At 41.1% G+C, this 16564-nt stretch overlaps 2 protein-coding genes across 2 annotated transcripts in view; both read left to right on the top strand.

The window, feature by feature from the left end:
• The window catches only part of LOC111524830 (zinc finger protein 431-like), a 24089-nt gene extending 8922 nt beyond the window's left edge, over positions 1-15167 (top strand). Inside the window, exons 3-4 of the mRNA XM_026448206.1 lie at positions 13867-13993; positions 15064-15167. Coding sequence (XP_026303991.1) covers positions 13867-13993; positions 15064-15167 — 231 coding nt within the window. The remainder of the gene's footprint in view (positions 1-13866; positions 13994-15063) is intronic.
• LOC111524843 (zinc finger protein 431-like) overlaps positions 1-16564 on the top strand; it is a 127313-nt gene that overhangs the window by 93763 nt on the left and 16986 nt on the right.

The following is a 16564-nucleotide window of genomic DNA, read 5'->3' as shown; positions in this document are numbered from 1 at the left end:
TTTGAGACGGAGTCTCGCTCTGTCGCCCAGGCTGGAGTGCAGTGGCCTGATCTCAGCTCACTGCAAGCTCTGCCTCCCGGGTTCACGCCATTCTCCTGCCTCAGCCTCCCGAGTAGCTGGGACTACAGGCGCCCGCCAACACGCCCGGCTAATTTTTTGTATTTTAGTAGAGACAGGGTTTCACCGTGTTAGCCAGGATGGTTTCAATCTCCTGACTTCATGATCCGCCCGTCTCAGCCTCCCAAAGTGCTGGGACAGGCTTGAGCCACTGCGCCCGGCCCCCAGTGATCTTTAAAACTGTTTTTATTTCCAAAAGATTACTTGTCACATGAACTAAAAGGTGTTACACTTTTTACTTTTCTGACAAAATATTTGATTTAAGCTCTTATTATTTTTAAACCAATTAATCAGAGTTCTTTCATATCACACACACAACACATGTAAATACAAAGAAGATTGAGTAGTTGTAAAGTTTTTCTTTGTCAGTTTCTTTTTTTTTTTAAAGGAAAGTTTGTATTATTTTAATTATTTTTATGTGTAGAAAACTCAACAGTGTACATTTAACCCAGTTTAGTGGCAAGTTCTTTAGATTTTGCCTTTTTGGGTGTGGTGATCTGAGCCACCGACCTGAGACCCAGAACCTTCCCTACCCAGTGATGGCAGATCTCATCCTATCTGTCATTGTAATTGGTCCTGATAGCTTCCACCAGCTTAGCCAAAGCACCTTCGTCTTTTCAGTTAACCTGTATGAAGACGACAGTGGTGCAGGTCTTCCTGTGGACTAGACGTCCCAGACGTCCCAGTCTTACCTTCCCCTTGATAATGCAGTAAGAGACTCCCATTTTATGACACAGGGCAGGCAAGAAAACATCTAGCTCGATGGGATCCACGTCATGTGCAATCACCACCAGCTGAGCTTTCTTTTTCTCCACCAAGATGGTGACAGTGTTAACTCCTGCTTGAAGGACAGGTGGTCTTAATGGGGATGTCCTCTTAGCTAGCAGCTTTCTTCTCGGCCTGGGCCAACAGCCTCTGCTTCTCCTCTTGCTTTGTCTCTGGTCTGTACTTGTAGGCCAGCTTAAGCAGCTGAGTAGCTGTTTGGTGGTCCAGGGCCTGGGTGAACTGGTTAATCGCAGAAGAACACTTTCAGTCACTTATAGAGGATGGCTCTCTGCTGCTGCAACCTCATATAGCGGGGCCATTTTGGGTCAGTTCCCTTTTGGGCTGGATGTCCTGCCCAGTGCCACAATTCTTAGGCCTTTTCCCAAACAGGAAATTCACCACTTTCTTGGCCTCCTGCTTGTTCATAACAGCAGGGGCTGGAGCCACCTTCTTCCCCTAGGCCTTCTTTCCCGTCTGCATCTTGGGTCGGAGGAGGAGAGCTTCTTTGTCAGTTTCTTAATTGGATTACTAATTTCAGGGTGGAGCCTAGGACCAAGAAAGCATGTAGTTTTTATGGCCTAATAAGTAAACAGAGCTGGAAAACAAAACAGATCCCCCTAAATTAAGGGTACCATTTTTACATCAGATCTTGGATCTAAAAAGGAGAGAATTAGTTCATTCCAAGGGAAGTCTTATTTCTCAGTAGGGGGTGGGGATACCTCCCTATTTCCCAAGTGGTCGAGAGTATGTTTCTCTGATCCAAATGGGAAGAACTGAGTATTTCCCCATAATTGCCGTTAACCATTCCAAAAGTGTATTTCTTACCTAATTATTACATGCCAAGGTTCTTTTATAATGTGAAGTAATTTCTGATACCCCCCAAAGTCAAAAACATCAGATAACACAATGCAAAACAGAACAGAACCTTAGATTTTGAGAAGGATCTATCCACCTTCAATTTCTGGAGTTTCATGAGGAAAAAGCGGTGTTTCCCAAAAAAGGGTCTGTGGTACCTTCTGTTTTTCCCAAGGTGACCCAGTCTGTTAGAGCTTGAATATCTGCTTTAATTAAGCTGACTTTTAACCACAGTGCTTATTTTTTTTTGGAATGGAGTCTTGCTCTGTTGCCCAGGCTGGAATGCAGTGGTGTGGTCTTGGCTCTCTGTAACCTCTGCCTCCCAGGTTCAAGTGATTTTCCTGCCTCAGCCTCCTGAGTAGCTGGGACTACAGGCGAGTACCACCACACCAGGCTAACTTTTTGTATTTTTAGTAGAGGCAGGGTTTCACCATATTAACCAGAATGGTCTCGATCTCCTGACCTCGTGATGAGCCCACGTTGGACTCCCAAAGTGTTGGGATTACAGGTGTGAACCAATGACCACAGTGCTCAGTGCTCTTTTAAAAAGGCCTTTTAAATTTCTTATTACCAGACTTTAGTCAGGTCAAACAGCCAATATCTCTGGCTTTTGAATTTTACCAAAAGTAACTTCACAGGTGTTCTGAAAAAGGAAAATTCAAGATGATTCCTGGAGGGGAAGAGAATCAACAAATGGTAAAGCTCACCCAAATATCAAATAAGAAAGTACTCACTCCCTAAACTGGGAATTGAATCCTGAACCTGGGCCACCATTGTGGTGGTGGAGATCAGGAGAAAATACTGTCATGTGGTCACAAGGTCAAGCTTCCAAGGACATGACTGAGCACTTCTTGGGCCATCTTAAACAGCAGCCTTAAGGGGTCCTAGACCTGCATTCTATCCTAAGGTACCCCTCTTAATGACAGAACCATACGGAAAGACAAATTTATAACCCAAAGTAAAACAGATTTGTTACATCTTAAGACTAACCTCACAAATGCATTTCCATATTAATTAGAACTTTACATAGGAGATAAACAGTAATTTTTTTTCACCATTCTTTTAATCAGTTTGCATAGAGAGAGGCTAGAAGTCTGGTCAGAAATTTGTACCCTTTTGCCAGCATGCCAAGCTTCTGGGTTCCATTTACCTGAGTGGCCCTTGTGATGTGACTGGCTGCACCACAGCCCTGTGGGCCAAGCCACAACACAAAGGAAAATTATCTTTTTCTAGCCAGATGAAAATATATGTGACAACATAGACATTAGCCACTCTTCTTAGCAACCAGTATGAAACTGGCAAGACTTAAACTTGGCCCCAGTTGAGCCCTGTCGTTGTTAATTCAACTTAATGATCAGGAGTTTTATCTTGTGGTCTCTAGGCAAGATGGTTACTCTGAGTAATAGAAAATAAAAAGGGAAAAGAGAGAAAAAGTATTGCCTGTGGCAGGATGGGAAGACAAAGAGCTCAGGAGGCCACAGAAAGTCTTACCCATTGCAGCGATAATAAAAAGTTCAGGTGGCCGCTTCTTGGTAGGAAAGATTTTTTCCAGCAGTCCTATTGGCACTTAAGTTTTCCCTTTTGGACAAGAAAAAGATCCACATGTCCCATGGTCCTGTAGATGCCCAATTCTGTCACCCATAGCCATCAGCAAAGAGTGCAAGACAGATTAATCCAAAGAGAATAGCAATGAATATCCCATAGTGTCAAACTAGTTCTTAGCTGTGAGAGATTTTACTGAGAGGGGTCTCTAACTTTCTAAATCTTAGGAAGGAATATAACCTTTCTAGGCTCGGCCTCAAATCCAAGTTCAGTCAAGCATCCTTGTCTTTTATTAAGAGGAGACTTTGACCCACTGTGTCTTAGGAGAGACTCTAGTTCTCCTAAGGTGTGCCTGTAACCCAATCCCATCCTTTACCCAGGTATATGCACCCCACTCACCCAAAGTCAGCCAATTGGTTTCACGCAGATGATTTTCCTTTGGGTCAGAGATCTCTTAAGTATAGTCCCTTTGTGGTTGCCAGAAAGATGTTACCAGAAAGAAGTTCTGATCCAGACCCCAAGAGAGGGTTTCTTTCAACTATTCTTTTTGGTTCAGGGATCCATGTGCAGCTTTGTTATATAGGTAAAATTGTGTCATGGGGGTTTTGTGTAGATTATTTTGTCATTGAGGTACTAAGCATAACACCAAACAGGTATTTTTTTCTGATCCTTTTTGTCCTTTCATTCTGCATTCTCAGTTAGGCCTCAGTGTCTGTTGTTCCCTTCTTTGTGTCCATGTGTTCTTATTTAGCTCTTATAAATGATAGCATGCATTTGGTTTTCTGTTTCATTTTAGCTTTCTAAGAATAATGGTCTCCAGCATCATCTATGTTGCTGCAAATAACTTAATCTTGTGTTGTTTTTTTTAATGGCCACATAATCTTCCATGATGTTTATGTACCATACTTTGTTTTTATTAAATCTTCTGTTTAATTTATTTGGAGACAGTGTTTGACTTTGTCACACAGGCTGAAGTGCAGTGGTGCAATCTTGGCTCACTTCAGCCTCAACCTTCCAGGCTCACGGCACCCTCTTACTTCAGCCCCCGAAGTAACTGGGACTACAAGCATGCACCACTATGTTCAGCTAACTTCTTTTTCTATCTTTTGTAGAGATGGGTTTTGCCATGTTGCCCAGGCTGGTCTTGAACTCTTGAGCTAAGGCAATCCACCTGCCTCGGCCTCCCAAAGTGCTGAGATTACAAGTGTGAACCACCTCACCCAACCATACCATATTATTTTAATCTAGTCTACCATTAATAGGCAATTAGATTTGTTTTATGTCTTTGTTTGTTTGAGATGGAGTCTTACTCTGTCACCCAGACTAGAGTGCAATGGCACCGTCTCAGCTCACTGCAACCTCTGCCTCCTGGGTTCAAGCAATTCTCCTGCCTCAGCCTCCCATGTAGCTGGGACTACAGGCATGTGCCATCACGCCCAGCTAATTTTTGTATTTTTAGTAGAGACAGAGTTTTGCCATGGGATGACTGTACGCAGCCTATTATTGACTTTCTAACAACAGTCATTCTGATTGGTGTGAGTTGGTATCTCACTGTGGTCTTTTTTTGCTTGTTTGTTTTTGGCATTTCTCTAGTGATTAGTGGTGAGCATTTTTTGCACATGCTTGTTAGCCACATGTTTGTCTTCTTTTGAAAAGCATTTGTTCATGTTTTTTGCCTACTTTTTTTTTTTCTTTTTTTTTCTTTTTTGTCCCAGACTGGATTGTAGTGGTGGGACCTTGGCTCACTGCAACCTCTGCCTTCCGGATTCAAGCTATTGTCCTTCCTCAATCTCCCGAGTAGCTGGGATTACAGGTGTGCACCACCATGCCTGGCTGATTTTTTTGTATTTTTTTTTAGTAGAGACGGGATTTCACCATGTTAGCCAGGCTGGTTTCGAACTCCTGACCCCGTGATCCGCCTGCCTCGGCCTCCCAAAGTGCTGGGATTACAGGCGTGAGCCACTGCGCCCGGCCATTTGCCTACTTTTTAAAGAAGTTTTTGTTTCTTTCTTTCTTTTTTTTTTTTTTTTTGGCTCTCTATTCTGTTGCTTTGTTCTGTGAGTCTGTTTATGTACCAGTACCATGCTGCTTTGGTTACCATAGCCCTCTAGTGAGTGTGGTTTGAAGTGGGGTAATATAATGCCTCCAGCTTTGTTCTTTTTGCTTAAAATTGCCTTGGCAATTCAGTGTCATTTTGGTTCCATATAAATTTTAAAATAGTTATTTTTTAGTTAACAATGTTTTGGTAGTTTGATATGAATAGCATTAAATTGGTAAATGTCTTTGGACTGTTTGGCCATTTTAATAATATTGATCTTTTCTATCTGTGAGCATGTTTTTTAAATTCGTTTGTGTCATCTCTGACTTGTTTTATTGTTGTTGTTGAGACAGAGTCTTGCTCTGTCGCCCAGGCTGGAGTGCAATGGGGCGATCTCAGCTCACTGCAACCTCTGCCTCCTGAGTTCAAGCTATTCTCCTGCCTCAGCTTCCCAAATAGCTGGGGTTACAGTCATGTGCCACCATGCCTGACTAATTTTTTTTGTATTTTTAGTAGAGACAGGTTTTCACCATGTTGGTCAGGCTGGTCTCGAACTCCTGACTTCATGATCCGCCCACCTTGGCCTCCAAAGTGCTGGGATTACAGGTGTGAGCTACCGGGCCTGGCCATCTCTGACTCCTTTAAGCAGTATTTTGTCATTCTTGTTAGAGATATCTTTCACCTCCCTGGTTAGCTGTATTCCTAGATATTCCATTCTTTTTGTGGCAATTGTGAATGGGATTATGTTTTTGATTTGGTTTTCGGCTTGATTATTGTTAATGTAAAGGGATGCTATTGATTTAGTATCCTGAAACTTTGCTGAAGTTAGTTTAAAGAGCTTTTTGCTGAGACTATAGGGTTTTTGAAGATATGGAATCTCGTCATCTGAACATAAGGATAGTTTGACTTCCTCTCTTCCTTTATTGGATGCCTTTTTAAAAAAATCTTTTTCCTGATTGCTGTGGCCAGGACTTCCAATTCTATGTAGAATTGGAGTTTTGAGGCAAGGCATTCTTGTCTTGTGCCAGTTTTCAAGGAGGAATGCTAGCTTGTGTCCATTCAGTATGTTGGCTATAAGTTTGTCATAGATGACTCATTATTTTGAAGTATGTACCTTCAATGCCTAGTTTGTTGAGGGTTTTAAACATGAACGATGTTAAATTTTATTGAAAGCTTTTTTAGCATCTATTGAGATAATCTTGTGGGTTTTGTCTTTAGTTCTGTTTATGTGATGAATAACATTCATTAATTGTTGTATGTCGAAACAACGTTGCATACCAGAGATACAGCCTGCTTGATCACACTGGATTGACTTTTTGATGTTCTCCTGGATTTGGTTTGCCAGTATTTTGTTAAGAATGTTTTCTTAAGTGTTCATCAAGGATATTGACCTGAAGTTTTCTATTTTTTGTTTTATCTCTGCCAGGTTTTTGTTTCAGAATGATGCTATTCTTTTTTTTTTTTTTTTTTTTTTTTAGGAGGCAGAGTCTCGCTCTGTTGCCAGGCTGGAGTGCAGTGGCGCAATCTCTGCTTACTGCACCCTCTGCCTCCTGAGCTCAAGTGATTCTCCTGCCTCACCCTCACAAGTAGCTGAGACTACAGGCCTGGGCCACCATGCCCAGGTAATTTTTGTATTTTTAGTAGAGACGGAGTTTCACCATGTTGGCCAGGATGGTCTCAATCCCTTAACCTCATGATCTGCCTGCCTCGCCTTTCAAAGTACTGGGATTACAGGCATGAGCCACCGCACCTGGCTGATGCTATTCTTATATAATGAGTTGAAAAGGAGTCCCTTTTACTCAGTATTTTAAAATAATTTTGGTAGAACTGACACCAGTTCTTTGTACCTCGGGTAGAATTCAGCTGCAAATTTGCCTGGTCTTGTTCTTTTTTTGGTTATTAGGCTATTTATTACTAATTCAATTTTGAAACTTGTTGACTTATTCAGGGATTCTGTTTTGTTGCTGTTGTTATTGTTCAGTCTTTGGAGGATGTGTCTTTGCTGCAAGGTTACAGTCCTCAAGCATGGCCCAAATGAACTCTCTACTTATATTCATGTTGCCTCAGCTTTTTTTTTTTTTTTTTTAGGTAGACATATTACTTAGAGTATGCTAGAACAGCCTCTATGAGGAGGTTTTTTCCTTTGTACTCTACTTGATGTAACACCCAAGGATGCAAGCCAGGTTGATCCCACCTAGAATTTGCACATAACATTGGCTTCTGCCTGAGATTCACAAGACAGGGCCAGACTTTGGATTGAGAATATACAGAAAACCAACAGGAGGCATTTTCTGCATTGTGAGATGTCAACATAGACATCTGAAACCCCCCCTTGGAGAGTGTGGCTTTTGAAGCTTTTTAGATCTTGTTCAGTGACCTGTTACTGTTACGTGAGAGGCTCCAGGTGTAAATAGAGTCTGATGACAGAATCTTTAAGTTTAAACAAGCATCTTAAGAGTAAGAGATCAAGGCCACAAAATATCCAGAGCCGTGATAACCACAACTATACCTACCTGTAAAATGTCATACTGGAGCAGAGTATTCTTGTCCTTCTTCTTACCCAAAAGCGAATGAATCAGGATAGGTGATCCAGGTTCTGGAGCTCCACCAGAGCAGTTCCATTTTCTATTTAGAATCAGCCAGAGTCTCCATCCTGGCTTATCAGTAGGCCCTCAGCTTTGGATCACTAAGAACCCTCTCACAATCACCTAGGCATCTTTGAGACATTTGAGGATGTCCAGGGCAGAACTGTGTCAGGCTGACAAGAGTGAGTAATTCTGCTTCTCTCAGTATAAGAGAAAGAAGTAATCCTGTGTTTTCTGCTCCACTCATACAAGAGGTAACTTTAGTTGGTACCAAGAGGAGAGTTTCTCCAGTTTCCTGGTACTTAGGTGAAAGACAAAGAGGAGGTCTGGTGACTCAAACAAATAAACTAATTGCTTCCATTTCATATGATCATTCAAAACATAGATGAGCCAGGTGCAGTGGCTCATGCCTGTAATCCCAGCACTTTGGGAGGCCAAAGTGGGTGGATCACGAGGTCAAGATATCAAGACCATCCTGGCCAACATGGTGAAACCCCGTCTCTACTGAAAATACAAAAATTAGCTGGGCTTGGTGGCATGTGCCTATAGTCCCAGCTACTCAGGAGGCTGAGGCAGGAGAATCTCTTGAACCTGGGAGGTGGAGGTTGCAGTGAGCTGAGATCATGCCACTGAACTCCAGCCTGGCAACAGAGCAAGGCTCCGTCTCAAAAAAAAAAAAAAAAAAAAAAAATAGTTGAAACAGTCATGATCCCTACCATCCAGGAACTTTTAGTCTAGACTAGCCATTGGGTACGTGGTTGAAATAAGCATCTTATGGTTAGTATGATGAATAGATGTGTACAAAAAAACTTGAGCTTTATTTGGACCACCTTTTTTATATTGTTGTAACTTCTGATATCACTTGAAGGGATATTTATGGACAGGAAAATTGTTATTATTGTTTGTGTTTCTTTTACCTTGCTAAGAATACATATGTATCATCTGATAAAATTATCCTAGAAAACCTTGAGAGATTTAAGTTGCTTACTATTATATGTTATAACATTGACAGGGCAGATTAAAATTACATAAACTCTGGGATTTTAGTTTCTCTTAGGTAAGCTTAGGAAAAACTGAACTGGAAATACCCCAGTGGCATAGAGAACAGAGTTCTACAGAGGGTCCACTGCCAACTCAGGTCTGTTTGTTTGTGTAAGATGGAGTTTTGCTCTTATTGCCCAGGCTGGAGTGCAATGGCACAATCTAGGCTCACTGCAACCTCCACCTCCCAGGTTCAAGTGATTCTCCTGCCTCATTCTCCCGAGTAGGTGGAATTACAGGCTTGCACCACCACGCCCGGCTAATTTTTGTATTTTTAGCAGAGACAAGTTTTCTCCATGTTGGTAAGACTGGTCTCGAACTCCACCTCAGGTGATTTTCCTGCCTATGCCTCCCAAAGTGTTGGGATTACAGGCATGAGCCACTGCACCGAGCCTTCACCCCTTGTTTTTTTTTTTTTTTTTGAGCTGGAGTCTTGCTCTTGTTTCCCAGGCTGGAGTGTAGTGGTGAATCTCGGCTCACTGCAACCTCCGCCTCCCAGGTTCAAGTGATTCTTGTGCCTCAGCCTCCCAAGTAACTGGGATTACAGGTGCCCGCCACCACAGCAAGCTAATTTTGTGTGTGTGTGTTTTCTTGAGATGGAGTCTTGCTCTGTCGCTCAGGCTGGAATGCAGTAGCATGATCTTGGCTCACTGCAACCTTCACCTCCGGGGTTCAAGTGATTCTCCTGCCGCAGCCTCCTGAGTAGCTGGGATTACGGGCGCCCACCACCATGCCGGTCTAATTTTTGTATATTTAGTAGAGACGGATTTTCGCCATGTTGGACAGGCTGGTTTTGAACTCCTGACATCAGGTGATCCACCTGCCTCACCTTCCCGAAGTACTGGGATTACAGGTATGAGCCACTGTACCCTGCAATTTTTGTATTTTTAGTGGAGATAGGGTTTCACCATTTTGGCCGGACTGGTCTTGAACTCCTGACTTCAGGTGATCCACCCACCTCAGCCTCCCAAAGTGCTGGGATTACAGGTATGACCACCACACCCGACCAGATTCACCCTTTTTGGAGCCCTTATTTAGGTCTGGCCCCACCCTGGAGTCGTGCCTCACAAAACTGATTTAAAATGAGAGATTTTGCTGGTGAATCCTGCTGCCTTTCTAGAGCTGGTGCTCAAAATTTCAGAAACCCAAAAGCAGGTAAATGAGAAAAATAAACTGTATATTTTAGGATCCTAATTTTTAAATTTTGTGTTAAAACCAGTGCTTACAGAAATATTTCATTTAGCAACTTGTTTTCTAGTCCTGCAGATCCAGTAGTTGTTCCACAAGTCACAAAAAAGTAAATGTAAACACCATAAAAATTTCTGTAAACTACATTAAATTCTCTCATTCCGTATCCCTCCTGTCTATACTTAGCTTTTATTCTAAATACATTTTATTTTTAAAAATGACAGAGAAACAAATGAAGAAATAAAAATGCTGAACCCTTTATCTAAATCCTGGGAATTATTGAACACTTAGTACCAACTCCCAGGGTGTTATGAGGATTAAGTCACATAATGTGTTATTCCCCACACAGTGCTTTGTAACATACTCTTGAGCAGATAGTACCTGCTTAATAAACATTGCATTATTACATGTTTACATGTTGTTTTTCTAATGCAGACTCATTCAGACATGTTGCCTTCTGTTTCCTCTGTAAACTTTAAAGAGCCAGCAAAGAATATGAAACTTTTGGATGGAGATTGGTTGTCTTCATTTGTACCAGAAATATTTGTGTTGTGACAAGAGAGCTGAGTGTAAGGGACTCTCTGCTGTGCCTGCTTTCTCTAACTACTGCTAATAATGAACCCAGGGGTAGCAACATCAGCACTGGCAGGGCATTTGTTTGAAACACCCATTCATGGACTTTTTCCAAACCTGCAGATTCACATTACATGGAGTGGGACCAAAATTCCCAAGTAATTTTGTTTTTTTTTGAGATGGAGTCTAGCTCTGTCACCCAGACTGAAGTGCAATGGCACGATCTCATTTCACTGCAACCTCCACCCCCCGGGTTTAAGCAATTCTCCTGCCTCAGCCTCCTGAGTAGCTGGGATTACAGGCATGCACCACCACACCAGCTAAGTTTTTATTTTTAGTAGAGATGAGGTTTCTCCCTGTTTGTCAGGCTGGTCTTGAACTCTGGACCTCAGGTGATCCACCCACCTCCGCGTCCCAAAGAGCTGGGATAAGTCACCACTACCTATCCTATTACCAAGTAATTTTTAAGCTCATTAAAGCTTAAGAGACAGTGCTTATCAGCCCATTCCTTTTATTAGGATTACATGGTGAAATCCTGACTCTACTGAAAATACAAAAATTAGCTGGGCGTGGTGGCATGTGCCTGTAATCCCGGCTACGTGGGAGGCTGAGGCAGGAGAATCACTTGAACCCAGGAGGCGGAGGTTACAGTGAGCTGAGATTGAGCCATTACACTCGAGCCTGGTAAGAGAGTGAAACTCCGTCTCAAAAAAAAAAATTTTTTTTTTTTGAGCCTAAAGGGTGGTCACAGGGCCTGTTCTGTTTGGGTTTGGTAGGGACAGGGCAATGTGGTGCATGTTTCCATTACTGTAGCAGAATTTGCTGGTGTCTGTGGCAGGGGAGGGCACCTGTGGACAGGAAAAGAGGAACATATATTTTTATTTCCATGGAGCAACTCATTTTTTCCTGAATCTCTTCTGTTATAAAGGAGAGAAATGCATGGACTTTTTGGTCTTGGTCCTTCTGTCTGTGGTTGTGAGGCTGGTGTCTCTGTGTGGAGGTGGTGCTGATACCTTTTAAAGGGAATTTCCTCAAGATGCAGGTGTTACTTGTCCAGAGAATTTTATCTGAAAAGGATTTCCAGAGAAGGAGGAGAAAGAGGAATAATGGCTTCTTTTCAGCTACACATGTCTCAGATCAATAGCTGTGTCCACTCTGCCTCCTGGAGTGCCATGTGTTTAGTACTTGCAAACCTTCTCTACTTGTGTTTTTCCTCCCCAATGAGTTTGTTTCAGGTACTTTAAAAAATTCTTGTGATAGTCAAGGGTCTCTAAAAAATATTTGTTTCTGGCTGGGCATGGTGGCTCATGCCTGTAATCCCAGGATTTTGGGAGTCCGAGACAAGTGGATCACCTGAGGTTGGGAGTTCCAGACCAGCCTGACCAAGATGGATAAACCCCATCTCTACTAAAAATACAAAATGAGCCGGGCGTGGTGTCACATGCCTGTAATCCTAGCTACTAGGAGGCTGAGGCAGGAGAATCGCTTGAACCTGGGAGGCAGAGGTTGCGGTGAGCCAAGATCACACCATTGTACTTCAGCCTGAGCAACGAGAGCAAAACTCTGTCTCAAAAAAAAAAAAAAGTTTCTTGTGTACCAGAGCCTTCTCTACATCATGGCCTTTTATATGCAATGCAGAATTCCTACCATGAATTTTTGATCTGCCATATTGAAAGTGTTCCTTTTGTGACTGTTGAACATGGGAAGATGTGGATACTCAAGATTCCTATTGGGGGAAAGCTGGGGTCCTTAATAAAGATGGAGAACATATATGTTGTGGTTTCATCTAAACCCAGGAAGTGCTGAAAAAAGTATTAAGAGATACCTGCTCTCTAGAGTGCTAAAGAAAGAGTACTTAAAATCATTATTAAAATGATGGAACGCGGGAGATATCTTGACCTTTGCATAAAACTGATTTTTTTATGGTTAAATTCAGTCTATAATTGACTTTTTGAGCGGCAGTATCTTAGCAGTGATGCTATGTTCCTCTGTGTGCATCAGCACATCATAAAAATTTGTTCTAGTGTAGTTGACATTAATAATTTACTTGGTTAAAGAGCTCTCTGACTTTTTTTTCACTGTAGAGTTAATTATTTTTTTCTTTATTATTAAGTATCTTTATACAGCTAATATGCATAAACCATCACAATTAATCTGGTACCTGCCTTTTTTTCTTAGGTTTTTTGTTTGTTTGTTTGTTTGTTGTTTTTTTGCATGTATCTGTCTTTGGAAAATGAAGACTCTTATCTTTGTTTACAAGCCAGAAAATCTGGGAAAAAAACAGTCTCTTTCACTTGCCTAATGTTTGACAAAATAGTCTTCCTCGGTTAAAAACACTGGCATTACTAGTGACCTTGTTAGAATTTTAAAAACTCAGACTTTATTCCAGACCTTCTGAAAAATATTAAAAAAAAAAAAACTTCACGACAAGATCTCCAGTTTATTGTACACATTAAAATTTGAGAGGTACCTTCTAACTGAACTTTTTTCTTGTGTGAAAAATATACACAACTCATTATGATGTAAGTATAGCACTCAATAATGTATATGTTTGTGTTTGTGTCCTTAATTATATACTTTATCATCCAGAGAAGTATCATATATGCACTGGTGTTGTGAATCTTATGCCATTCTCTGCCCTCAGAGTAAGAGAATACATTAGAAAATATTTCTGTGTTAAAAATTATTGGATAATTTCAGTTATTCTTTTTTTTTTTTTTTTTTTGAGACGGAATTCTTTTTTTTTTTTTTTTTTGAGACGGAGTCTCGCTCTGTGGCCCAGGCTGGAGTGCAGTGGCCAGATCTCAGCTCACTACAAGCTCCGCCTCCCAGGTTTACGCCATTCTCCTGCCTCAGCCTCCCGAGTAGCTGGGACTACAGGCGCCCACCACCTGGCCCGGCTAGTTTTTTGTATTTTTTAGTAGAGACAGGGTTTCACCGTGTTAGCCAGGATGGTCTCGATCTCCTGACCTCGTGATCCGCCCGTCTCGGCCTCCCAAAGTGCTGGGATTACAGGCTTGAGCCACCGCGCCTGGCAATTTCAGTTATTCTTATAAGTCAGAATCAGTTCTCTTTACTCTTTCATTTCACCTCAATTCAAATAATAAATTCTGCCCATGACCCCTTGGTAAATATACATGTGTCTGTGTGTATGTTTTTCAGGAGACATTGACATTTAGGGATGTGGCCATAGAATTCTCTCTGGAGGAGTGGGAATGCCTGAACCCTGCTCAGCAGAATTTATATATGAATGTGATGTTAGAGAACTACAAAAACCTGGTCTTCTTGGGTGAGGATAACTTTAATACACAATTTTTAATATACCCTAAAGGTTTTATGTCTCTATTTTGTAAAATTTTTTTGGTAATTTATGCTTTGTATAAGTGAGTTTCTGATCCCAGTTTTCAAGAAAATCTTGACGATTTGTCCGTGTGGAAAAGAATTTCTTCAACATGTTTCATCTTGATCTAAACTTTCCACATTCCTGAGCTGATGTGTATCCTTCACTCTAGATTAGTGGTAATTCCAGAAATTTAGTGGCATAAAATATCATTGCCCATATCTTAAAATCTTTTTGCCATCACCAATTTTTGATTCAGGTAGTAAAATTAAAAACCTACAAATTTAAATTATTTTCTAAATAGTTAGAGATGTTTCTCTTTAGTATTTTCAGATTAATTTTATTTGTTTATTTATGTATTTATTTATTTTGAGATGGAATCTCACCCTGTCACCCAGGCTGGAGTGCAATGGTGTGATCTTGGCTCACTGCAACCTCCACCCTGAGTTCAAGCGATTCTCCTGCCTCAGCCTCCCAAGTGGCTGGGATTACAGGTGTGCACCTCTGTGCCCAGCAAATTTTTGTATTTTTAGTAGATATGGTGTTTCACCATGTTGGCCAGGCTGGTTTCAAACTCCTAACCTCAGGGGATCCACCCGCCTTGCCCTTCCAAATTGCTGGGGTTACAGGTGTGAGCCACTGTGCCTGGCCAAAACACTTTGTTTTTTTTTGAGACAGAATTTTTCTCTTATTGCCTAGACTGGAGTGCAGTGGCGCTACTACCTGCCACCTCTGCCTCCCGGGTGCAAGCATTTCTCCTCCTGAGCCTCTGGAGTAGCTGGGACTGCAGGCACCCGCCACCATGCCCAGCTAATTTTGTATTTTTGGTAAAGATGGGAGTTTCACCATGTTGGACAGGTTGGTCTCAAACTCCTGACCTCAGGTGATCTGCCCATCTTGGCCACCCTTTGGATTAATTTTCTAGAATATTCTGTCACATCCTTTTTACTGAGCACAGTACTAGGTTAGTAATTAGAGAATATAGGCAAGATTCATGTTATTTATTTTTAATAAAGCAGGTATTGCTGTCTCTAAGCAAGACCCAGTCACCTGTCTGGAGCAAGAAAAAGAGCCCTGGAATATGAAGAGACATGAGATGGTGGATGACCCCCCAGGTAGGTGAGAGTGAAAAAAAACATATGAGAGGTCCAAAGGTTAAAAAAAAAAGATGCATATATGCCAGTCCTTACAGTGTGATTTGGGAAGCATCCAGTTTCTGGGAGGCCCGAATATTTTCTTAAGATTTTTTCTCACATAGGGGCATTTTCTGTCTTATGCTGTTAAATTCTCTAAGAATTCTACTTTTTCTTGGGGATCTTTTTTCAAGCGTATAATGAAAGCCAAAGTTCTCATAGCATATAAAAGACTGTACAATCTGACTGCTTTTTTATTGTTTTGGGGCACACACAAATGTCTGTATAATTTTGAAAAATTCTTTGTTAAATTATTTTTTAGTTCTCTTTTTGAATCCTGTCTGAAATATGTGAGAGTAGTGATTTCTGTTCCATTAAGCATTTCTTGTTAATATTTTTGCATATTCCATCCTGTTTGTATTACTATAGTCTTAAAATATAGTTTGAAATTATAAACTATGATGTCCCTCTGCTTTGTTCTTTTTTCTCAAGAATGCTTTGGCTATTTGAAGTTTATTACAATTTCTTGTAAATTTTAGAATTGTATTTTCTACTGTGAAGAAAAGCCACTGGAATTATCATAGAGAGTTTATTAAATGTATAGATTACTTTAGATAATATGGCATTTTAACAATATTTATTCTTTCAATCCTAGACATCAAAATTTTTTTTTTTTTTTTTTTGAGACAGAATCTCACTCTGTCACCAGCCTGGAGTGCAGTGGTACAATCTTGGCTCACTGCAACCTCCACCTCCTGTGTTCAAGTGATTCTCCTGCTTCAGCCTCCTGAGTAGCTGGTACTACAGGCGTGTGCCACCACATATAGCTAATTTTTTGTATTTCTAGTAGAGATGGGGTTTCACCATGCTATTCAGGCTGGTCTCAAACTCCTGACCTTGTGATCTGTCCACCTCGGCCTCCCAAAGTGCTGGGATTATAGGCATGAGCCACTGCGCCCGGCTGACATTAAATATTTTAAAATTTATTTTTGTCTTCTCTAATTTTTTTCATTGATATCTTATTTATTTCTTTGTAAAGATTTTTTACCTTCTTCATTATATTTGTTCTCAGAAATTTATTTTAATGCCATTATTCATAAGATTATTTTCTTCCTCTATTGTATCTGATAGTTTGTTTTAAGTGTATGGAACCATAACTTGTATGTTAATTTTATATTTTGTTAAGTTACTGACTGTATTTATTAGTTTAGACAAATTTTTCTTTTTTTTTCCTTTTTTGAGACACAGTCTCACTGTGTTGCCTGGGCTGGAGTGCAGTGGCATAATCTCAGCTCACCACAACCTCCGCATCCTAGGTTCAAGCGATTCTCTTGCCTCAGCCTCCCAAGTAGTTGGGACTACAGGTGCCCAGCACCATGCCCAGCTA

This window comes from Piliocolobus tephrosceles, chromosome 21, assembly GCF_002776525.5.
Source record: "Piliocolobus tephrosceles isolate RC106 chromosome 21, ASM277652v3, whole genome shotgun sequence".
NCBI classification, from domain to species: Eukaryota; Metazoa; Chordata; class Mammalia; order Primates; family Cercopithecidae; genus Piliocolobus; species Piliocolobus tephrosceles.
This window is presented reverse-complemented; position numbering and strand designations above follow the sequence as displayed.